Below are 21,805 nucleotides of genomic sequence, written 5' to 3'. Positions count from 1 at the left end.
GCCTTGAAAGCGCACGCGGTCAACTACCGCGAATACTGATAACTTGTTGATCATGAGTAGCACTTCGTCCTTCGGTGGTACAGGCTCGAGCCTGGCACGAGCGGTGGTGATAGTCGCTGGTGTTTCTGCGCTGGTAGCTTCACTTCTGTCTCTACTGTGAGCAAGCTCTCCTTCCCCGCTGCCCCTGGTGGCGCCCCCCCAAGGGTACAAGTGCTGATAGCAACCGATCATCGCGGTCTTAGGTCCATATGGCTTCAGACGTACGGCAATCCAAACTTTCCATCTCATTCAAGAACTACTCTGATTGTGGCATAGGAAAAATTATCGAAAACCACTCCTCCAGCGATATGTTGTTCGCATACTGTTGATGTCCGTGTCTCCACTTTTGTTGACAACCCTGTTGGCGCAATGCTGATTGCAATAGGGTCCCTATATATGCGGTTTCCTCCTGGGCTAGCATTATATCTTTGAAAGCGGCGATGTGGCTGGACCCCGTTCGCGATGTCTACGAGGTAACCTATGCGCGCCGACGACTGGCTGGCCACATGCTTACGGTGCTCTGCAGGCGTTCACAATCTATACCTTCTTCCAGCTACTCATCAACTTTCTTGGAGGCGAGCGAGCCTTGATCATAATGACTCATGGCCGTCCTCCGATTCAACACGCTTGGCCACTAAACCATATCCTGCCCAAAGTGGACATCTCCGACCCTCAGACCTTCTTAGCTGTCAAGCGCGGTATCCTCCAGTATACCTGGCTGAAGCCAATCCTGGCTATCATCTCTATTGTCATGAAAGCGACGGACACCTATCAGGAAGGCTATCTAGGCTTGACGTCGGGGTATCTCTGGACGGGTATCGTGTACAATGTCAGCGTGACCATAAGTCTCTACTCATTAGCCATGTTTTGGGTCTGTTTACACAACGACCTGGCACCGTTCCGTCCGGTACCTAAGTTCCTCTGTGTCAAGCTTATCATTTTTGCTTCTTACTGGCAAGGCTTTTTCTTGTCCATCTTGCAATGGCTGGGCGCTCTATCCAACGGCGTGGCGGGATACACTCCCGACAACCTCGCCGCTGCGATTCAGGACAGTCTGATCTGCTTCGAGATGCCATTCTTCGCCATTACCCACTGGTATGCCTTCTCCTGGCATGACTACGCCGACTCCACCATCTCGGCTGCCCGTCTGCCTGTGAAGTTTGCCCTGCGTGATTCCTTTGGAATCCGAGACCTTATTGAAGACACGAAGATGACCCTTCGAGGAGAAAACTACGAATACAGACTCTTCGATTCCGGTGATCACATCATCCCCCACGCCGAGTCCAACTCCCGTGTCAGGCGAGTGATGCAAGGCATGCGGTATGAGCGTGGGGGGAAAGCAAAGTACTGGATTCCCAAGCCAGGCGAGGTTAACAGTCGAACGCCATTGCTATCAGGGTCAGAAGGAAGCAGTCGCGATCGACGAAGCAGCACACTAAGTCGCTTTCGATCAAACAGTGACATTGAGGAGATAGGCCTGGATGATGAGGATGAGAGACTCTTCACCAATGCACGCGCTCTTGAATTCGGCGATTGGAATGTAGGTCAATCTGTATGGCGCTCTATTTCAGGACACCGATGGGCTAATTGCAATCAGTACCCCGTGATCACAGCCAACGAAGTGCCGGAGGATCAACGGCAAATACACCACCGAAGCCCACCAAATCTACAAAATCCTGGAGCAGTGAAACGGACGCGGAAGCACCGAAAGTCCCGCATAAACAGTAACGGGGGCACCCCACGCAGTGAAGGCAGCACCCGTAGTTCTCGCAGGGAACCCACCAACGGTCGCCAGACGGTTCGTCAGGAAACTAGCTCATCCATATCCCACAGCTCCCAGCGTAGTCAGCTGGTGGACCTGGTAGTCGAAGATCGCAAAGCAGAGGAAGCAGAAAGAGTGCACACACAGAAGGCGTTCGGATCGACCTGGCTGGAACCCGAGCAGAGGCACTTCCAGTATGTTGCAACATCTCATATATCGCATCTTTCTGCAGCGTCATGAAACAGCACTAATATTTTATTCAGGAGACCCTCTGGAGAGCCAGTTGATGAACGGCCAGACTATCTCGAAAATAGCGCAGATGGCACGATGGAAAATACCAGAGCTGCAAGCCCAACCGACCGAGCAGGAGATGATGAACCGACGACACGGCCAAATTGGGCATATGGAGAGTTGGAAGAGGAGAATGTGTGGGATCGCTAGGAGAGGAGAGCTTGCTTCATGCACAGACCCATCCCCGCCTTTTCCAGTGGCTTTACATATTGGGGAGCATCTGCAGATATTTTTGAGGCATAGGATATGTAAGATGAATGAAACCGTGAAATGTTTTATCGATATGAGCAGACAGGAGGTGAAGGATGAAACCAGGAGAAAGTTGCGGGATTTGGGGGAAGAGGGACACTGCAGTCAGGCACCGAGTATCTAAATTTGTTTCCGTCTAATGAGTTTTCTGTGAGTGTGAAGTGTGAATCCCACCTGCTGCTAGCCGGATCACACATCACCAACGATCCGAGCAAATGGAGCGCATCCATTAGGCGCCGAGGGGGTGACATGGCTATCAGTTGATGGTTTGATGGCTGATCGACAAGCCGACACGCTGTCGAGGAGGGGCGGCTCATGGCGGTTATTGGTTGCCAGCCAAATTAGCGGGTGCCTCGGACTGCATGGCACCATCTCGTTAGCTGCTCTGCTGCTTCCAATCTGCTCTTTATTGATGGATCAGGGGACAATAGCCTCAACAGGTCGCCCGCTTTTTCTGTTGTTCACAACTTATCGCGGGGAGGGAAAGGAACACTTGGGAGAGATGGTTGGTCACCACATCCTCTTGTCCCGCTTCCCTCATTCATCTTCCTGCTTATTTCTCTCTTTCTTTGTTACTTTAACCTTCCCCAGCCTCTCTCACAATATCTCTCTCATATCAGCGCCCTCATGGGCCCCTCCCGGACCCCCCGATTTAATTCTCCTGCATCCCCGCTGGGCGGATGTCTCGTATTAGTGTTTCATTGACCTGCCTCGTGCATCGCCTGCTCGCGCCTTTGCTGCCTGCCTTTTCTTCCGGTCCCCACCCAGTCCTCCCTCCCTGGCCACTGGGCGATGGAGCATCACTGCTGATGCGCTGGCAGCCATGATGCAGGCAATTGAGCAGGCAGGCTCCATATTCACTGGCTGGATATCTTCCTGCTTGTTCTGCCTGAGCGGGAGGGGCGACGATGAGAGCTTTCATCATCAACAGGCTATGAAGCAGAAAGGTATAGCTTTCCCCATACTTTCTCTACTACCACTTCTCCCACTCGGACATGGGGACTGACTGTCGTCCCTTGCAGGTGTTGAACGAGAAATGAGAGTATGCCATACTCAACCTCATCTCGTTCCTCCGATGAACCTCACCGACTACGATGATTTGCCCAGTCCAAGCCCTCAGCCTCGGGTATCATCGCTACAGTCATGGGTGGTTGAGGGCAGGACCCGGGCATCGCGAGCGTCAAATCGAGCTAGCATGTCGCTCAAAAGGAAGTCAACTGCTCCCGTGAGGATCAGTGGTCCCTCAGAGTTTAGAAGAGTCTCCATGTTCCTGACTGAACTGGATGAGTATCGTCCGCTGGAGTTGAGCTTCAATACCCCAGGCAACAGACTCCCGGACCTCCCCAGATTTGAAGACTTCCCTCTCGACCACGACCGGAAGCAGGTCATTTCACGACCCCCGCGGGCTCTCTCGTCCACCGAGATGGGCCGAATATCGCAACTGCGGACTCATCGACCCTCTTCTTCGTTTCAGCTTGCGCGAAAGCCGGTCGGGTCAGGATCTCGTCGATCCTCGTTGCCAACCCAAGAACAGCTCCAGTTGTTAGAGAAGAATACTCCCATCACCAGTCCCTTAATCCCTCATTTTTCACAACGTAGCTCTGCGGTTACTGGCTTGACCGCAAGTGCGGTTCCTTCTACCACTCCCAGGCTGGATTTAAGTGGTGGCAGCACGTCCCTGGCTAGGAACGAGCTACACCGGGACACCCACGAGGCCCCTACATCCACGGTCCCAAGGACTCCCACCAAACCCAGCCTGCAGGACAGGCCCTTACCTTCTATCCCGACTGAGGAAGATTCACCTTCTTCAGGCAGTACGTATCACCCACCTACTACTCCCTCCGAAAGCCGACCCCCAACCACACCATCGGAGAATCCCAATCAAACCCCAACCCGCTCGGGACGTGTTACCCAGTGGCTCTTTCAGACACCCAACAAGCCGAACTTTCTTTTTTCCAACCCGAGCAAAATCAGCGACAAGGGGCCATTTCGCATACGCTCGCGGACGCTGAGCGGCTCTACGCTCGCATCAACTATCACCAACATTACCGGAGGGCACAAGACTACCCCGTCTCTCGCCAGCGGCACGACAGTAGCCCCGACGATGCAAGCATCGAGCACAGAATCACGGAACTTTGACCTCCCTCTTGGCAGTCCATTCTCACCCAAACAGACCTTTCCAACCGTGACAGAAGAGCACACCTATCCCACAATTCATGAGGGTGAACAGCAACAGCATCAGGAGCCCGAAGTATTTGATGATATGCTTACCCAGTACTACGAGTATCGCCATTCCGCTGTCGGTCTAGCATTTTGATCGATCTCCGAGCAAATGAGCCCTTTACTTCTTTACAATCAGTCAGATTCAGTTTTCTTCAATTCACGTCTCGGTCAACAGCCTTGATATGCAGACTACCTTTATAACCATATTTATCACCCTGCTCAAGGGGAACATCTATCCTTTCCGGCCTTAATGATCCTGTCTCTTGCAGATCCTAATTTCAGGATCGAACCTATATACGCTCGCTTTCTTTGCACTTTTTCCGCAACATCAATGTATCTGATACCCTTTGGTTCTACATATGTGCTTTTTTGCTTCATCCGTGCTTCAATAAGATACTATTTCATGATTCATTAAGTGTCTCTAGTCACGAAGTAGCTAAGTCATGAGCGGCACGAAGAAAACACAGCTGCACAAAAGAGATAATATCATGCATGGATGTACATGTGCAGTCAATCATTGTCTGGTTGTCGACCCCTTTATCCTCCACCCAGTACAGATAATACTTTCCTCCCTCCTTAAACCGAGAAAGATGTTCATCGACCCGATCATGGTCCCTAAGGTAACTCAATTGCCCATTTTCTTTTCTCCGGTTTGTCAAAACAACACAGCCATTATGGAATTTGCACCATACAACCATTATCATTATCATAATATTAGTATTTGGCAGATCTTGTACAATATGAAATGACTGCCAGTAGTCTCAATCATTCAACAATGTATATTCAAACAGGGTTGTCTTCCCGCTTGCTGGTGTCCCACGTACGAGGACGACGTTTTCAGAGGCCAGGACATCTACAACCTTCAATACTGTTTCCATGCGTAAACACCTCATTGGAGGAGGAATGACAGCTTCTAGTTCTTCATTAGCCTCTCGGATTGTAGAATTGAGAGGGAGCAGGGACTGACCTTTACGTTCCTGCAAGGACATCTGGAAGATCCCTTGTCGACAAGGACAAGGACATTCTAGTTCCCCAACCTTAAGGGCTTCTGTACACGGACCCGCGCACATTGTACGTATGTGTACAGAATGTGTGTTTTGAAGATCATCAGGATTGAGATGTGGACGACAAGATCGGTGGGAAGGCGAGAGATTCTGCATCTTGAGCACGAGTCTTGGTGATGTGTCTTGTGGAAATTGAGAAGTCGTGACCGTGACACAGAGCAAGCAAACGAAAGGAGATGATCATGGAGAAGTTCATGTCTAGTATGCAAATTGACACGAGGGAAAAGAGCAGTGTCACCATGATGATGACAGAACGGCGTGCAATCATAGTCTATTGGCAGCAAGCGCCCAGATTTTTCTTGGATTAACAGTGAATTGCTCATGACACGAAATGGGTTGTTGTCTAATAGGCTCACAAAGAAATAGCTCCAACGTGACTCGTGCCACTGGTAATCCCCGCGTGTTGAAGACAAAGGCTCGATTGAGCGCAATCCTCGACCGCCACAAATGGCTTCAAGTTGTAAAGGGTCAGTGGCCTAGTTGGGTGGCCATGTGGCAGGCATTTACTGATGATGCTACATACTTTAGTGGTAGTTCCCGTAATGACCAAAAATCCCATTCTGCCGCTGGTCTTTTACAGACCTCTCTCTTTTCTTGACACAAACAAGGCGACAAAAGCTGTTTATAGTATTCCTTTCTATTCTGGCAGACTTAAAGGAGGAGAACAGATAAGATATGTTACAAGCAGAGTGCATACATGATGTAAAACATAACATCTGGACCACGCCGCTTTTCTTAACCCATTCTGTCTCCCTCTCTCTTCTCTTTTGACCAGTTGAGATGGCTTCCATTTCTAGACACTACTAGATGCTGGCGTGTTGGGAAAGATCTTCTTCTGGCCCGTAGCGACTCGGCAAGAGTACCCTGGCTATGCTATCTTCGAGGATAAAGCAAAATAGTATTACCAGCCAAAGCCTTCAAAGCTTGAAAGAGTCAGCAATAACGCATTGTCAATTCAACAGTGTCGTGCATGGGATCAAGTGACAAATCCAGGATCTGGACCGTATTTGATTCTTTCAGCTCGAATGCTCCTGGCAGGCGGGCATTCTTCAAGCGGGCGGTCCCTCAAGAATGAACATGCCAACCCTGATGAATCGAGTATGCACATTCCCCAGTTGCTCGCGTCGGCCAATGGGAATCCCTGGCAGAACCCGCGACCAATGCAGCTGGAGAACCGCCACGTGCTTGAAGGAGGAGAGGAAGTTGGCATCGTTGCTGTCTCTCAAAGGTGATGTAGACCGGCCATCCCAAGGAATGATGGACACACGGCGGTTGGGATCCTTTAAGTTATCAGTCATGTCGTCTACGAGCGAGCATTTACTTTCATGCTTATCATGCTGCAGTATCCATTAAATAAGCTTCGTCGCAAACATTTTTAGTAGAGAAGCAGATCATCTTTCACCATGGGTCGCTTGGTGATTTACTTCCCCACGATAACAGCGTTTATCGCTTTTATCCTCACCTTATTATGTCTCTTCGCAGGTACGCAATTGACGGTGCTACCGGGTGTCGATATATTCACGGTTGGTCTATCTGGTTCCGAGTTAATAGTGTCTGGTCGGTTAGCTGAGATGTTACAATATAGGTTCTTTCTTCAGAACAGAGTCGAAATACGGGGATACATGACTTCTACTCCATCTATGTGATGTCGTATTGCGAAGGAGATCTCGTGACTGGCAACAGGCGCTTTTCAAATTGCTCCAAAGCCGCATTGCCCTTTGCCTTTGATCCTTCTGTGGTGCTGTTGAAAGAAACCGGTAACACCACTTCACTTTCGAACCTGGGATGGCCCGATTCCGTTACAGATGATTTTCATGCATTCAGCATGACCAGCCGGAGTATAGGGATTCTCTACTGCATCGGAGCCGGGGCTGCTGGCTTGGCGATAGTGGGCAGATTGTATTGGCTGGTTCGGCGCGGACCACGGCAGTCCGTGATGGAAGTAGCGGCATTACTGGTAAAGATACCTCCCCCGACCTCTGATTGGGATGATCCCAGCACTAACCACGTGCTAGTTGGGGTTCATCATGCTCGGAATTTCCTCGATTATTGCGACGGTTATCGCGTTTCAGTTTGTCGATCTGGTCAATGACCATGGCCGCGATATGGGGGTGAGTGCCGAGTACGGACCCCAATTTTTGGGGATGACCTGGGCGGCCACGGGGTTGATGCTGGCGGGAGGCATCACCAGTTTATTGACGGTGCTGGTCGACCGGAGCCGAGCAGAGACAGGCACCCTTGCAGGTGACTGTGATGATCAAGCCAAGTCCCTCATACACTCGGACTTTGAATCGGTCAAGTCCAGTGCGGAACCATCTCCAGGGGTGGAGACAGAAAAGGAGGGAAATCAGTGATGGAAAGAAGAGGAATAGGGACTGTATTTGATGGAAAGGGTAGATAGTGCGGATAGAAATGAATGGAAATGTAAGGAATGCATCCAGCCCAGGCTATAGAACATGAAGCTATTGGACTGTCTTGGGGATAAGAGGAAGCCGGATATAAAGACCCACAGAAACCCCATGAAAGGGATTCTACGGCCGTCCATTGTTGATCGCATCCACTGGGGGGAACCGACGATAGTGTGGTACAGTGCAGCGTAGCGTTGCTGGGGGGGAAGAACCGGTCACGTCACCAGTGGAGCAGGATTGGGCTCGGGTCGAATGACGAGGGCGCATGGCCTCCTTTGGCCCCTCCGGCGCTGCTCGTTCCCGGCACTCGTCCAGCGCTAACAGTAGAATCTCTTTTGAATTATCCATTCCATCGCTGGCCTGACACCACTGGTGGGTCAACCCCTGGTGGATACTCGATTCGATTCCATGATGATGATGTTAACGACCGGTTGGACGATGATGATATTCAGGGGAATGATGTAGGAGACCTGTACCAGGACCAACAAACAGCACCCCAGTCATTATAGGTCAGCGATCGGGGTTATAGGAACACAGCCTTCAGGGAAACTGACTTGTTGGAAGAGGATGGGTTAGACTAACCGGGATGAAAATGTGTGAGATGATGACTTACAGTAGCACCACTAACTAACTAGTATAGTCGATGGCCATCCGGGCCAACGGGCCAGTATCGCGTCGTCAACCTCACGATGGCACAGTTGCGCATGCGACAGACAAGGCCAGGATTGTCTGTGGGCTGCGGAATCAACCGGGACCATGACTGTGGCCGTGTCTGATTGGGATAGAAGCCAAAAGTAAGGGGAGGCGTGCAGGCCTGAAAATGCCCGCATGGCCAATCCGCTTTGGGCCTGCGTCATCGCCGCTCATTGGAACGGCCGGCACTGGTCCTGTTTGGATTGGCTTGGATTGGGCCTCATCGTGATCCATTAAGTCATAGGCAGTTAGTTTAGAATCATAGTAGTCAGTTAGTCACTGCGTGTGTCTCTGTTCCCCCACTTGCTGCAATTGGCCTGGGTATCGTGAAAAAGTCTTGGTCCCATTCACCGTTGCACTTTCCCGTTGTTCCCATCGTGGGTGCCTCATTCTCCCTCATTTCCCTCAATTCCCTCATTATACTTTATATACCCCTCCATTCCCCCTCTTCTTTCTCTCCGTCTTCTGCTCTTCAATTCTCAACCCTTCCTTTGTCTTCACAACACCACTCTTCTCTTTCGCGATATCAATCATCCTTTCATACCTCTGATCATCTTACTTTACTTTTGATCAGTCTTCCAATTACACTCTACCTCCCTTCTACTATCAGACTTCCACTACATCATGGGAAAGAAGGCTATCCAGTTCGGCGGTGGTAACATCGGCCGTGGCTTTGTCGCCGAATTCCTCCACAAGGCGGGCTACGAAGTGGTCTTCGTCGATGTCATGGACAAGATGGTCGAGGCTCTGCAGCAGAACAAGTCGTACAAGGTGACCGAGGTCAGTGAGGAGGGTGAGCACACAACGACTATCACCAACTACCGTGCCATCAACTCCAAGACCCATGAGAGCGACGTCATTCAAGAGATTGCGACGGCTGATGTCGTGACCTGTGCCGTGGGCCCCAACATTCTCAAGTTCATCGCCCCTGTCATTGCCAAGGGTATCGATGCTCGCACAGAGTCTAAGCCTGTCGCTGTCATTGCCTGTGAGAATGCCATTGGCGCTACCGACACCCTGCACGGCTTCATCAAGCAGCACACCAGCCAGGACCGCGTCGAGTCCCTGTATGACCGCGCCCAGTTTGCCAACTCTGCCATTGACCGCATCGTCCCTCAGCAAGCCCCCAACAGTGGCCTCGACGTCCGCATTGAGAAGTTCTACGAATGGGCTGTCGAGAAGACTCCCTTTGGCTCTGTCGGCCACCCAGACATTCCTGCTATCCACTGGGTTGACAACCTGGAGCCATACATTGAGCGCAAACTGTTCACTGTCAACACCAGCCATGCTACTACTGCCTACTTTGGTCACTTCCGGGGCAAGAAGATGATTGCCGACGCTCTGGAGGACAAGGAGATCCGTGGACTTGTTCACAAGGTTCTCGAGGAGACTGCCTCACTCATCGTGGCCAAGCACGACATCTCAGAGGAGGAGCAGAAGGAGTACGTCGAGAAGATCGTCAGCCGCATCTCCAACCCTTATCTGGAGGACAATGTCGATCGCGTGGGTCGTGCTCCCCTGCGCAAGCTGTCTCGCAAGGAGCGTTTCATTGGACCGGCTTCACAGCTGGCCGAGCGCGGCATGAAGTATGACTCTTTGATGGATGCTGTCGAGATGGCTCTGCGCTTCCAGAACGTGCCTGGTGACGATGAGAGTGCGGAGCTCGCCAACATTCTCCAAGAACAGCCGGCGGAAGATGCCACCACCAATCTCACCGGCCTGGAAAAGGAACACCCACTGTATCCTGCCGTGCTGGACCGGGTGCGCAAGGTGCAGCAGGGGACGAAGTAAAGGCACTGCTGCTGTCGCAAACTGTCTTTAATGTTCACGATTACGATTACGAAAACTGCGAAAGCATTCCGAGTCGATCACCTGCATGTACAACTGGCCACGCCGCAGGACGGTGACAGGCCATCTGGGATACGGCGAACACTGGTCGGCGCGGATATGGAGCATGGGTATGGAAACGGATTAGCATAGTCATAACATGATAATTATGTACACAGTTGCAGGCAACTAGCACGAATACATGACTGAAACATGAACCTATCTTGCTCGGGTATTTCATAAATAGTAGTTGATTATAGATCTCAAAAGTATCACAACTTACTATCCCTCCACACCGGCTTCCTCTTCTCAACAAACGCCCTCAACCCCTCCTTAATATTCTCCCCCTGATTCAACTTCTCCGACCACTCTTGAATCAACATCCCCGTCGCCTCTTCCGCCCCCACCCCCTCCCACCCCAACTTGACTCCCTCGCGACTAACCAACACCGCATCAGGACTATTCCCCGCAATCTGCACCGCAACCTCCACTGCCCTCTCCACCACCCCTTTCTTACTATCATCAACAACCTCATTCACAATCCCCCACCTCGCCGCCTCCTCCGCAGGTACCTTCCTTCCCGTCAACGCCATCTCCATCGCCCTCTGCCGTCCCACGATCCTCCCCAACCGCGGCAATGCCCCCGCCCACGCTACCACCCCGCGCTGCACCTCCGGCAACCCGAAATACGCCTGCGAACACGCAATCACCATGTCGGCGTTGAGCACCATTTCGCATCCCCCGCCCAGGCAGAGGCCGTTCACCGCGCAGATAATGGGCTTTTTGCCGGATCGGCGGGAGAGGCCCCCGAAGCCGGTGGGGGGCATGGTGCGCGCTTGGCTGGGTTGATTGGGAGTTTGGACGGTGGAGTTCCATTCTATAGTAGACATTTATTATGGTGAGTATACTATGTATATGTGTGGTGGGTTGATGATGGGGGGGGGAAGGGAGGAAATGGGGTAGGTTAGGGATATGATATATACTATACCTTTAAGGTCTGCGCCCGCGCAGAAGGCCCTTCCTGAACCAGTCAGTATGCCTACTCTTATTGAGGGCTCGTTGTCCATCCATGTCCAGATGGCGTCGAGGTCATGGTGGCCGGCTGTCGAGATGCTGTTGAGTGCTTTTGGGCGGGAGAGGGTGACGAGGAGGACGTGTGGGTGCGGGAGGGAAAGGGTTATTGTGTTGGAGGAGGGGGTGGGGAGGGTTGGTGCCATTTTTGATTTTTGATGGTATTTGGATTGGAGTATGGGTCAACTTTGTATGTAGGGAAGAATTGGGAGAAGGTGGGAGGGTTGGAGATAGAAGTGGTGTTGTTATAGGAGTCGATGATTATTTATGGATGGGTCTTTAATTGATGCCGAGGTTCGGTCGGATGTTATATTGTTAAAGTTGGAGTGCGGAGACGACGGCCTGCCGCTAGACTGGTTCTGTTGTTAGTCGGTGGGTATCGTTTCCGATTGCTGTGTCTATTTCATACTTTACTGGAGCTACATGCAAGTTTAGAAGATATAGAACAATGGGGTTTATTCCATAGTATAGATAGAACATTAGACGTGTCCCTTGTATAGATAAACATATATGTCTATCTACTTAATCAAGCCCAGAAATCGTATCATCTACCTCCAACGCCGCAACTCCTTACACAGAACCACGTGGTATCCTGCTCATGCAAATCAAACGCTCAGCTCTTGTTGATCCAGCCACTGTGTACCATGAAATCGTAGATCCGGCTCGTCTTGGTACTGTCGACCTGTAGAATCTTTGTCAGACACCCATACATCTCCTGTTGCTGGCAGTGGGGGGAAGGAGACTGACCTTGCAAATAGCTCGCGCGTCCTTCTTCTTTAAACTGCCGCCCTGCTTCATCGCCTCTTTCAATAACGTCTCCTTAATTACCAGGTACGGCTTGGGCTGCATGTGCAGCACATTGCACACCTCGACTTCCTCCTTTGTCAGCAGGTGCAAATCCGGTGCTCCCTCGTTCTCCAGTTTCCACGGAATCACTCCGTTTAGTGGCTGGATCACGAACTTGGTCTTTGCTGGCTGCGGCGTGCTGATCCCGTCGCCATTGGTGGCGGCAAACGCCCGATCAAAATCATTCATCGGCGGGTTGGGAGGCTCTGGTGCCTTAGGCGCCCCAGACGCCTTTTGTAACCGGAGAGGGAGCTCCGGGGTCGTCAGCTGACTGGCGGCGGATGGCTGTTCTGGTTGCTGCGACTGCTTCGTCGGTCGCGTGCTGGCGAACCGATCAAATGAGCCCTGCGGCATCAGCCGCTGTGCCCGCTGTTGCTTCTCCTGTTCGTATTTCTCTCCACCCTTGAGATCGCCAATTCCCATCTGGCGCCACTCCTGGAGCTGCGTGATGGCTAGCCGCAGGTTGTGCTCGTACTCAAGACCCTTGTTGAACTCTTCGAAATCATCGTGGTTCATCATCCGGGCAAACGGCTTCGCCTTGTTCAGCAGATCGCGCTCCTCTTTCGTGCGCTTCTTCTCCAGCGCCGTGTTTTTACGGTACTCGAGGAGATTGTGCTCGAAGAGGATCTTCTTGCGCTCCGTGCGCGCCGTAAGCCGTGAGTTATAGATATCCACTACAGTCATCTTCAGTTCCATCTCCGCGTCCGTCTCGCCGTTCGCTGTCTCGCCCGCGCCAGGCTCAAATGTCATATGCTGCACCGCTTCCTCGGCTTCGTTCATAAACTCTGTCTCGAACTCCAACCGACCCGGCATGTAACCCTGCACTTCGTGACAAGCCGGTACACTGGCCGTAGGCTTCTGCTTCGGTGTTGTGGGGGGAGCTGCCTTGGCCGCTTCTTTGCGCTCCTCAATGCGGCGTTTCTTCCGCGCCTGGAATTCTTCCTTCGAAATGGCCTCCGAGAGGCGCTTGTCATCCGGATCGGCGCGTTCCGGTAACGGGAAGTTTGGACTATCGATATAGGCGCTGATGTAGTGGTCGCGGACCTCCTCCTTGGTGCGGTAACCGCCAATGTGGTCTGCAATGTCCGCCCATGAGCCCAGTCCGTAGATCTCGGCGCCTTCCAGCAGCAGGAGCTCCTCGTCCGCACCCCAGTCTTCCTCGAAGATCGGGACCGAGTTTTGTTCGATCACCTGGAACGGATGTGTCGACGGGTCATGGTTCTTGGATTTCTCTCCGGCAGCGAAACAGGGGACGCAGAGATCGTATTCGTGGCAGGCGGGATGGGCGCAAGATACGCGAACCTAGAAAGAGACCGATAAGTTAGGTTTAAGACCGACAAGAGGCGAAAGTCCTTGGGACACAGATCGCAGACTATACCGTCGAAGTCACATCAACCGAGCAAATATCACAGTGATACTTGGTGCCCGCTTCAGTGCCGCGCGAGGCGGTCTTCTTCCGTATTACACCCATCGGTCGCGGGTCCCTTTCATCCTCCAATGTTCCCGGATCCGTTTCGACCACACCGACACGCCCTCCAGTAAAATGAGAGGGCAGTTTTTAGCTAAAGGAAAAAGAGTGATGCGCGTCGGGGATGAAGATGGTGGTCCGGAGAACGTCGGTAGCGCAAAGGGATGTACGTCTCCGCAGTCGATGAGCGGGGGGTGGGAGAAATGCCGGGGAAACCAGGGTGGAGTAACCTTGAGGGTTCACGTCAAATTGGTCCCAAAGTAGTCGATTCAGCACAGACAAGAACCGTAATAGCAACAAGGTTTCTGGGGGATGGCGGGAGGATTGTGACAGCAGCAGTTCGCAGTGAATATGAGACTGGTCGCGTATCGGCGGACGGACGACTTGAGGTTCTGGGGGTGGGCGGTGGCTGAGCTCTGGGGCTAGTGCACTTGGTTGGTTGCTCGATCGGGACTAGACTGCGATCCCGGGATGCACCGCCTCAGCGTGACCAAGATGGGTGCCCCAGGCACACATTCAGGCAACGGGGTTCCTGGGCCAATGAAGGCCGGAGTGGCGGCGACTTATTCTATTCAGAGTTCAGCCTCGCTCAGTCCCTTTCCCACCTTCATTCACCCCCTCTTCGCTTTCCCCCCCCCTCCTCCTCCCCCCATTTCCCAATTCTTCCCCCCCAATTCGCCTTATCACTGTCTCTCCCTAAAAAAGGCACAACCCGGGTCGATCCTCCTTCTCGTCGTTCCATCGCGTCCCTGACCCTGGTTCTACTTTCATCATCATCATTTCGTTTGTGCTCTCAAGCGTCTTGTACAATTTGCGGGTGTTCCCCTGTTCCCGCCCGATCGCTGGTTCCTGAAACTACTACCTACTTACTACTACTTACTTACCCTCTCCCTCCTCATTCCTCTCTCTCCCTCTCTCCCTCCCTCTCCTCCCTCGTTTTCTTGTCTGGCTGACCGCTGTGGCTGTGGCGGTTCTGCATATTATCACTGCACTTGACTGGTCTGGCTCGTTCTGCCCTTCTTCTCTGCCAGGCCTCCGACCCAGTTGTTGGCCTCCTATTCCTCTCCTTTTTCCTCTTCTTTTTAAAACCGTCGGGGAACATTTCGAATTGATCCTCTCTTTTCCTATTCCCTTCCTCTACCTCTTCTCCCTTTTTTTAACAAACATACACACACCCTGGATTCGCTTGCTAGAACATCCCTCTCACAATGTCGTGGAAACTCACTAGAAGTATGTGCGCTGTTTATGCCCGGTTGTGTTCCCTTTGTCCCGGCATATCGGATAGCTAATCAATTAATTCCCTCATACAGAACTAAAGGAGACGCACTTGGCTCCTTTGACCCAAACATTCACCCGATCCTCCTCCACATCCACCATCAAAGGTGATTCTGGCGAAGAGACCCCCGTTGTTTCGCAAACCCCCAGCATCTCCACAACAAACACCAATGGAATCAGTACGTTGTTCATATATCTTCTTCTCTTTAATTCCCTGCCGACCGTCTAACGTTGTCCCAAAGATGCCTCGGAGTCGCTCGTCTCCCCGCCCGTGGCCCCTGTCAAGCCCGGAATCCTGATCGTCACCCTCCACGAAGGTCGAGGCTTTTCTCTTTCCCCCCACTACCAACAGATCTTCAACTCCCATTTCCAAAGTAGCGGTTCCTATGGCATGCGTCCAAGCTCCTCGTCATCCCACTCTGCACACGGAACGGCCGGCTCCTATGTCCCCAGCGGTCGCCCTCAGTCCACCAGCGGAGGTATCAATGCCGCTCCGACCTCCCACGGTCGCTATTCGACCAAGTACCTCCCCTACGCCCTTCTGGATTTCGAAAAGAACCAAGTCTTCGTCGATGCTGTTTCTGGTTCCCCCGAGAACCCCTTGTGGGCTGGAGACAACACGGCTTATAAGTTTGATGTGTCGCGCAAGACGGAATTGAACGTTCAGTTGTATCTACGGAACCCTACGGCTCGTCCTGGCGCTGGTCGCAGCGAGGATATCTTCCTTGGTGCCGTCAAGGTACATCCTCGCTTCGAGGAAGCTCAGCCTCATGCGGAAGACCCCAAGTCCAAGAAGACCCCGCAGGAGCGCCAGCTGGGCCAGCTGGGCGCCGAATGGCTGGATATGCAGTTCGGCACCGGCTCCATCAAGATTGGCGTCTCTTTCGTCGAGAACAAGCAGCGCAGCATGAAGCTGGAAGACTTCGAGTTGCTGAAGGTGGTGGGTAAGGGTAGTTTCGGCAAGGTCATGCAGGTCATGAAGAAGGATACGGGTCGGATTTACGCCCTCAAGACTATCCGCAAAGCGCACATCATCTCACGGTCGGAAGTCACTCACACCCTCGCCGAAAGATCAGTGCTTTCTCAAATCAACAATCCTTTCATCGTCCCTCTAAAGTTCTCCTTCCAGTCTCCAGAGAAGCTGTACCTCGTCCTTGCTTTCGTCAACGGCGGTGAGCTGTTCCATCACCTTCAGCGCGAGCAACGCTTCGATATCAACCGGGCCCGTTTCTATACTGCCGAGCTGCTCTGTGCGCTGGAGTGCCTGCATGGTTTCAAGGTCATCTACCGTGATCTCAAGCCTGAGAATATCCTTCTGGACTACACTGGCCACATTGCCCTGTGCGACTTTGGTCTGTGCAAGTTGGACATGAAGGATGAAGATCGCACAAACAGTAAGATTATTTCCTGCCCTTAACCTGGACTCGTTTAACATTTTGAAACAGCTTTCTGTGGTACCCCTGAATACCTCGCACCCGAGCTTCTGCTTGGAAACGGATACACAAAGACCGTTGACTGGTGGACGCTGGGTGTCCTCCTTTACGAGATGTTGACGGGTCTTCCCCCTTTCTACGATGAAAACACCAATGATATGTATCGGAAGATCCTTCAGGAGCCCCTGACGTTCCCCAGCACGGACATTGTTCCCCCGGCCGCTCGGGATCTACTGAGTCGTCTGCTTGATCGCGATCCCCAACGTCGGTTGGGAGCCAACGGCGCAGCGGAGATCAAGTCGCACCACTTCTTCGCTAACATCGATTGGCGCAAGCTGCTCCAGCGGAAGTACGAGCCCAGCTTCCGTCCGAACGTGGTATGTAACTCTTGATGTGGCTCGCATTATGATGGGGATGGTGACTAACCTTTGCAGATGGGCGCTCGCGATATCACTAACTTCGACCGGGAGTTCACCTCTGAAGCACCGCAAGATTCCTATGTGGACGGCCCCATGCTGTCGCAGACCATGCAGCAACAGTTCGAAGGCTGGTCTTACAACCGCCCGGTTGCCGGTCTCGGGGACGCTGGTGGCAGTGTCAAGGATCCCTCTTTTGGTAGCATCACCGAGTAAAAAGCTGATACATCATCAATCGACTCACTTGAACACCATACGTCTCTTCCAGACATAAAGGGAAATTGTTTGAGACAATTCCTTGCTCTTTTTACCTTTACTCGTGCATATTCTCTGCATAGCTCGAGCACTTGCTTCACTGCTGGTTCTCCCTGTTTTCCCTCTTAGCACAAGTGGTATATGGTATCTTTCTGTTGGAATCCATTCTCTGTGGCGGTGATCTCGGCTGAGCGCTTGTGTTTTTCTATCCTGGTTTGCATCTGAGATACAATTGAGGCGGGTCCCTTTCGTGCATTTCTCATTTACTGTCATTACCACACCTCTTTTGACTGCCGCATCATTTCACCAATTTGTCTCGGGCTTGCGTCAGTGATTTGCTTCCATCTTCGAACGACAGGCGGACGGCACAGGTAAAGCAAAAATTCTCCACACTTTGGCCCTCTACACATGGCCTCTGTATGCCTGATGAGTCGGCCTCGTTCTGTTTCAGATCTGCTGGTCCGATCCTTCGCTGCTTCGGCGAAATACGGAATGCTCCTGGGGAAGCCAAATCCATTTGGGGTCGATTTACATATGAAAGTACACATTTGAGCGGTCCTCGATTTAGACCATTTAGCTGCCCCTTTTCCATGTTGTTGTCGAAAATTTTGTCTGGGTGCTGCTCTCTTTGCGCACTGGGATGGGCTCTAGCCAGTTGACGGTAAAGGTGTTTGTTGATTTGACATGACTGGCTCATAGACAATGGGATTTACTATCTACAACTGAATCTGCATCACACAGCTAAACATAGTATGGTAGCCTTGGAGATGTACTGTCTGTGCCTCACCATACGCAAAAAGGGGGGTCACAATATCATCATCACTTCAAATCGTTAGAACAAGGGGTGATAGATACAGGTAGAATAAAGAACTGAACCGAAGACACATACAGTGTTCCAATATAGAGAACAAAAAAAAAAGGATGAACATAAGATTGAATCATGACAAAAGCAGGCAGATGTAGAAAAAAAAATCAAACATAGTTCTAGAGAGAATAAAGTTATGTAAAAAAAGCAAGCAAGCTAGATAAAAGTAAGTAGGAGGGTTGTCAACAGTACATGGAAATGATTTTTCCTCTTCTCACTTCTTTTCTTCCCACTCCTGCAGAAATTAAGGAAAAATCTCACACACGCTCTCTCCTAATCCTTCCCCACCTTATTTAAACCATCATCAGATCATGCCTCGGTCTCTTCTACTTCCTCTTCCTCTTCCTCTTCAGCTTCGGCTTCAGCTTGAGCTTCCACCTCAGGCTCACCGTTGGCTGCTGACACGGCATTGCCGTCCTCGTCGGCGTGCACGTCGATCAGAGACTCTGAGGAGGGGGGCTCAGGAACAACTCCCTCCTTCTCTAGACGGAGGTATTCGTCCCATTCCGGGAAGAGGTCATCGTCCGCGGCGAGGTCAGGGCAGCCCGGGGGGATACCGATGAGACGAGCGATCTTAGTCTTTCCAGAGCCCTCAAGAGACTCTTTCCATTGAGCGACGAGAGCAGGGGCACGGGAAGGCTTGTAGGTCTGTGCGAAGAGAACGGATTCGGCCAGTCGGTTGGTACGCACCAGGAGGTCGATGCAGCCGTCAACGTCGCCCAGGGACCAGAAGGTGGAGAAGGCGACGTTGTGGAGACCGGCTTCCGAGGCTTGTTCGGCCAGCTGACGGAGGCCGTCCTTGTTGCCGCTGGCAGTGTGCAGAAGGAGGAGAGAGCCGACATCCTTGGCGTTGGTGAAGCATTCTTGGGCCAGGGCCAGGTTCCATCCTGCCAAGGCGGCATCTCCGACCGTCTTCCACTTGTGCTCATTGTTGGCTTCACGGGCAATTTCCAGGGCGATGTCGAGGTTGCTGAGCCCGAGTGCCAGCTCGAACCGGTGCTCTTGGTCGGTTGCTACTTCAAGGGCCATTTCCTTGTAGCCTTGGCCTTCGAGGAATCGCGCAACCTTGTTCATCTGGTCCTGGGGAACGTCCTTGAGCAGCTCAGCTGCCATGTCCATGTCGCCACGCAGCACCACGGTCTGGTACTCCACCATGCTGAGGGAGAGACCGAAGGAGACGACGTTGACGTCCTTGTCGGCAAGGTAGACTCTGCCATCGCGGGGCAGGTAGCCCAGGACGTACATGCCCTGGTCGAAGTGGGAGATAGTGTAGGTCTGGTCACCGACCAGGTAGTTCAAGCGGTTCGTCGAATTCGTGTAGATGAAGCAGTCTCCAACCCATTGACCTGTGCGCACGGACTCGTTGATATCGGTGACAACTTCGAAAGCGGACTCCACACCATCCTCGTCGGCTTCACCGGCGTTCAGACCGTTGACGTAGTTCTCCCTAGAGAATCGGAGGACATAGAAAGTATCCTCACAAGCAAGGGTCACCAGCTCTCCAGACTCGGACCAGTAGACCTATTTGATGTGTGAGTGAAAGGCCATCTTGACTTCGTCGTTGGGGGATACTTACAGCCTTAGGGTCGACTTCGATGCGGCGGACCAAGTTACCCGTCTCCCAGTCGAACATGCCTATACCTCCTTGCCCCTTAACACCAAGAAGCACACCATCGGTGAGACCCTCAGCTTGAAAGCCCACGTCCAGACCACCACTCACTTCCTTGAAGTTCTTGAAGATCTTGACGCTGGTCGTGGACTCCCGGATAGCGTAATCGTTGCTGTTGTCCTTGGAGCCCCATGCAAAATCCAGGGCCTGTCCAAAAGCCTTGTTTCGCCAGGCAAGGGCAGTGTAGATGATGTACTCACCATCGCCACATACCGAAACGAAACGGCCGTTGGGGGAATGAGACAGTGTCTGGGGATAGACCTCACAAGATCCCAGCTCCTTAGTGGGGAGGGACAGTGGTGCTCCGTCCTTGATGCTAGCATCACCACCCTTGATGACAGTGGAAACGACCTCGTTGTGCCTGGCCCAGATGATCTTTCCCGAGCCGTCCATTGAAACCGCCGGCTCCTCTCTGCCCATCTTCACAACCACCGCACCGTCGTCGAAACCCATTGCAACCCCCTGTCTGCCGCGCTGGTAAGCGATACACCAGGCACGCTCCAAGCCATAGCTTAGCGACTGCTCCAGCCTGTATGTATTCGCATGCCAGAGCTTGATAGTTCCATCCTCCGATCCGGAAATGATAACCGGCAACTCCGGGTGGTAGCAGGCAAACGAAACGTTACTTGTGTGCCCTTCCAGGGTTGCAATAAGTGCCTTCGTCGTGTAATCCCAGATCTTGACGGTTCTGTCATCAGATGTCGTAAGAAGGTATGGCTTATCCGCTTGGGGGTAGTAATCGACATGGTTGACACCCTTGGTTTCATGGGCTTCCAGGGTGAAGTTGGCGTGCGGCGAGCCAAGGCTCCAGATCTTGACGGTACGGTCCAAACAAGCGGAAGCGAAGGTGTTCGTATCCTTGGGGTTGATAGCCAGCCCCATCACATAGTGACTGTGGCCCTCGTACACCTGGACACACTTCCAGCCCCTCTCCCAGTCCCACAGCTTGATTGTCATGTCATCAGACGCCGTAAGAACAAAAGGCTGGGTGGGGTGCACTGCGATGGAACGAATGTAATCCGGATGCGCCTCAAACGAGGCAATCTTCTCGGAGGTGTTGTAATTGTAGACGCGAAGTTGGAAGTCATCGGAACCGCAGACAATCCAGTTCTTGCGAGCGATGAAACGACCGGCTCGTACAGGGACATCGGTGAGTTCGAAGGTTTTGATGATCGACTAGATAGTTTAGCAATCAGCAGTGCATCATAGCAATTCCTTGTTTGTACAACTCACCTGGGTCTCATAAGACCAGATGTATACATGTCCTGTGTCTTATTAGCACATCGCATCCGGAGACTTCCTCCACTCGCTACCGCAAACGCACCGCTATATAACGTTGTAAGAATCTAAGAGCCATTAGTATTGTTCAACAGTTTACGGCGATTGAGTACTCACCCATGGCTCTGTGGGATGGAAGTCAATGCCCTTCACCCGCTCGGAGCGGGCGAACAGCTGTCTCTGTTAGGCCACAACAACAGTCAGCATCCGTATAATTGTTTCCTGAAAGTATTTCCTTTGCACGTCACAGCCTCTTGTTGAACTAAGGGCTTTAGACTCAGCATTATAACCCGTACCTTGACATCCAATTTCATGTTGTGTGGGGAAGGAGAGTCGCGACTATGTGCGGCGTCGGAGAACGGCCTGAGAGAAGGAGGGGAAACCAGGCCACGAGCCGCTCAAACAGCCAGCCCGTATATGCAAAGGAGTCCCGAGAAGCAAGTAGATGAGAGCGCAAAGAAAGAAGAATTGTCCCCGACCGGAATGGCCAGCAAGGTCAACGCAGATGTTCAGGGACTGGCAGCGATGTGTCCACAAGGAGACGGAATCCCGCCAGCTATCTGGAACCGGCTAGCCATATGGGGCTCACCGCCTACGGTTTGTGATTCCATGTTAGCATCAGACATCAGCACTTCATCACTGCAAGATATAGATGCTTGTGGATGTCTTTCTG

General features: G+C 52.2%; 9 protein-coding genes across 9 annotated transcripts; 5 read left to right on the top strand and 4 right to left on the bottom strand.

Annotated features, from left to right (window-relative positions):
• Positions 1–78: 78 nt before the first annotated feature.
• On the top strand, positions 79–2,595 carry BDQ94DRAFT_148729 (OSTA/TMEM184 family protein). Its single transcript, XM_026767241.1, has 6 exons — positions 79–156; positions 243–260; positions 316–369; positions 425–512; positions 566–1,995; positions 2,065–2,595. Coding segments are annotated over exons 3-6 (1,698 nt in total). The 5' UTR covers positions 79–156; positions 243–260; positions 316–367; the 3' UTR covers positions 2,243–2,595.
• Positions 2,596–2,768: 173 nt separating this feature from the next.
• Positions 2,769–5,270, top strand: BDQ94DRAFT_148726 (uncharacterized protein). Its single transcript, XM_026767240.1, has 2 exons — positions 2,769–3,288; positions 3,364–5,270. The coding sequence occupies exons 1-2, from the start codon at positions 3,165–3,167 to the stop codon at positions 4,656–4,658; spliced, it is 1,419 nt and encodes a 472-aa protein (XP_026623586.1). The 5' UTR covers positions 2,769–3,164; the 3' UTR covers positions 4,659–5,270.
• Positions 5,271–7,031: 1,761 nt separating this feature from the next.
• On the top strand, positions 7,032–7,982 carry BDQ94DRAFT_172938 (SUR7/PalI family protein; the record flags this gene model as incomplete). The annotated part of the gene is made up of 3 exons (XM_026772052.1): positions 7,032–7,151; positions 7,214–7,585; positions 7,644–7,982. 3 exons carry the CDS (start codon positions 7,032–7,034, stop codon positions 7,980–7,982), a joined length of 831 nt encoding a protein of 276 aa, XP_026623585.1.
• A 187-nt stretch (positions 7,983–8,169) lies between these two features.
• Positions 8,170–9,190, bottom strand: BDQ94DRAFT_148724 (uncharacterized protein). The gene is made up of 2 exons (XM_026767239.1): positions 8,677–9,190; positions 8,170–8,630 (listed from the first exon to the last, which is right to left on the bottom strand). The coding sequence occupies exons 1-2, from the start codon at positions 8,891–8,893 to the stop codon at positions 8,614–8,616; spliced, it is 234 nt and encodes a 77-aa protein (XP_026623584.1). The 5' UTR covers positions 8,894–9,190; the 3' UTR covers positions 8,170–8,613.
• Positions 9,191–9,204: 14 nt separating this feature from the next.
• On the top strand, positions 9,205–10,821 carry BDQ94DRAFT_148722 (mannitol-1-phosphate 5-dehydrogenase). The gene has a single exon (XM_026767238.1). The coding sequence runs from the start codon at positions 9,354–9,356 to the stop codon at positions 10,518–10,520; it is 1,167 nt and encodes a 388-aa protein (XP_026623583.1). The 5' UTR covers positions 9,205–9,353; the 3' UTR covers positions 10,521–10,821.
• A 7-nt stretch (positions 10,822–10,828) lies between these two features.
• On the bottom strand, positions 10,829–12,006 carry BDQ94DRAFT_181199 (enoyl-CoA hydratase/isomerase family protein; the record flags this gene model as incomplete). The annotated part of the gene is made up of 2 exons (XM_026773838.1): positions 11,545–12,006; positions 10,829–11,433 (listed from the first exon to the last, which is right to left on the bottom strand). Exons 1-2 carry the CDS (start codon positions 11,771–11,773, stop codon positions 10,829–10,831), a joined length of 834 nt encoding a protein of 277 aa, XP_026623582.1. The 5' UTR covers positions 11,774–12,006.
• On the bottom strand, positions 11,935–14,298 carry adaB (chromatin-binding transcription regulator ADA2). The gene is made up of 3 exons (XM_026767237.1): positions 13,852–14,298; positions 12,375–13,775; positions 11,935–12,309 (listed from the first exon to the last, which is right to left on the bottom strand). The coding sequence occupies exons 1-3, from the start codon at positions 13,942–13,944 to the stop codon at positions 12,241–12,243; spliced, it is 1,563 nt and encodes a 520-aa protein (XP_026623581.1). The 5' UTR covers positions 13,945–14,298; the 3' UTR covers positions 11,935–12,240.
• Positions 14,299–14,922: 624 nt separating this feature from the next.
• Positions 14,923–17,450, top strand: BDQ94DRAFT_69048 (serine/threonine-protein kinase). The gene is made up of 5 exons (XM_026776324.1): positions 14,923–15,171; positions 15,252–15,395; positions 15,459–16,610; positions 16,662–17,026; positions 17,084–17,450. Exons 1-5 carry the CDS (start codon positions 15,150–15,152, stop codon positions 17,279–17,281), a joined length of 1,881 nt encoding a protein of 626 aa, XP_026623580.1. The 5' UTR covers positions 14,923–15,149; the 3' UTR covers positions 17,282–17,450.
• Positions 17,451–18,255: 805 nt separating this feature from the next.
• BDQ94DRAFT_69043 (coatomer subunit beta') lies at positions 18,256–21,660 on the bottom strand. The gene is made up of 6 exons (XM_026776323.1): positions 21,429–21,660; positions 21,250–21,312; positions 21,179–21,200; positions 21,088–21,119; positions 19,762–21,030; positions 18,256–19,706 (listed from the first exon to the last, which is right to left on the bottom strand). Exons 1-6 carry the CDS (start codon positions 21,444–21,446, stop codon positions 18,495–18,497), a joined length of 2,616 nt encoding a protein of 871 aa, XP_026623579.1. The 5' UTR covers positions 21,447–21,660; the 3' UTR covers positions 18,256–18,494.
• Between the last annotated feature and the right edge of the window lie 145 nt (positions 21,661–21,805).

This window comes from Aspergillus welwitschiae, assembly GCF_003344945.1.
Source record: "Aspergillus welwitschiae strain CBS 139.54b unplaced genomic scaffold BDQ94scaffold_29, whole genome shotgun sequence".
Classification (NCBI taxonomy): domain Eukaryota; kingdom Fungi; phylum Ascomycota; class Eurotiomycetes; order Eurotiales; family Aspergillaceae; genus Aspergillus; species Aspergillus welwitschiae.
The sequence above is the reverse complement of the archived record's forward strand: the minus strand, read 5'-3'. Positions and strand labels throughout refer to the sequence as shown.

Excerpts from the sequence above, each read along its gene's own strand:
- BDQ94DRAFT_69048 (XM_026776324.1), top strand. The coding sequence starts at position 15,150 with ATGTCGTGGAAACTCACTAGAA. Across the intron at positions 15,396-15,458 it reads AACAAACACCAATGGAATCA|ATGCCTCGGAGTCGCTCGTC; the intron begins GTACGTTGTTCA and ends GTTGTCCCAAAG. Across the intron at positions 17,027-17,083 it reads CCAGCTTCCGTCCGAACGTG|ATGGGCGCTCGCGATATCAC; the intron begins GTATGTAACTCT and ends TAACCTTTGCAG.
- BDQ94DRAFT_148724 (XM_026767239.1), bottom strand. The coding sequence starts at position 8,893 with ATGACGCAGGCCCAAAGCGGATTGGCCATGCGGGCATTTTCAGGCCTG.
- BDQ94DRAFT_148722 (XM_026767238.1), top strand. The coding sequence starts at position 9,354 with ATGGGAAAGAAGGCTATCCAGTTCGGCGGTGGTAACATCGGCCGTGGC.
- adaB (XM_026767237.1), bottom strand. The coding sequence starts at position 13,944 with ATGGGTGTAATACGGAAGAAGACCGCCTCGCGCGGCACTGAAGCGGGC. Across the intron at positions 13,776-13,851 it reads CGGTTGATGTGACTTCGACG|GTTCGCGTATCTTGCGCCCA; the intron begins GTATAGTCTGCG and ends GTCTCTTTCTAG. Across the intron at positions 12,310-12,374 it reads ACGCGCGAGCTATTTGCAAG|GTCGACAGTACCAAGACGAG; the intron begins GTCAGTCTCCTT and ends AAGATTCTACAG.
- BDQ94DRAFT_148726 (XM_026767240.1), top strand. The coding sequence starts at position 3,165 with ATGATGCAGGCAATTGAGCAGGCAGGCTCCATATTCACTGGCTGGATA. Across the intron at positions 3,289-3,363 it reads ACAGGCTATGAAGCAGAAAG|GTGTTGAACGAGAAATGAGA; the intron begins GTATAGCTTTCC and ends CGTCCCTTGCAG.
- BDQ94DRAFT_148729 (XM_026767241.1), top strand. Across the intron at positions 513-565 it reads CCGTTCGCGATGTCTACGAG|GCGTTCACAATCTATACCTT; the intron begins GTAACCTATGCG and ends GGTGCTCTGCAG. Across the intron at positions 1,996-2,064 it reads CCCGAGCAGAGGCACTTCCA|GAGACCCTCTGGAGAGCCAG; the intron begins GTATGTTGCAAC and ends TATTTTATTCAG.
- BDQ94DRAFT_69043 (XM_026776323.1), bottom strand. Across the intron at positions 21,201-21,249 it reads TCCATCCCACAGAGCCATGG|ATTCTTACAACGTTATATAG; the intron begins GTGAGTACTCAA and ends AATGGCTCTTAG. Across the intron at positions 19,707-19,761 it reads TCGAAGTCGACCCTAAGGCT|GTCTACTGGTCCGAGTCTGG; the intron begins GTAAGTATCCCC and ends CACATCAAATAG.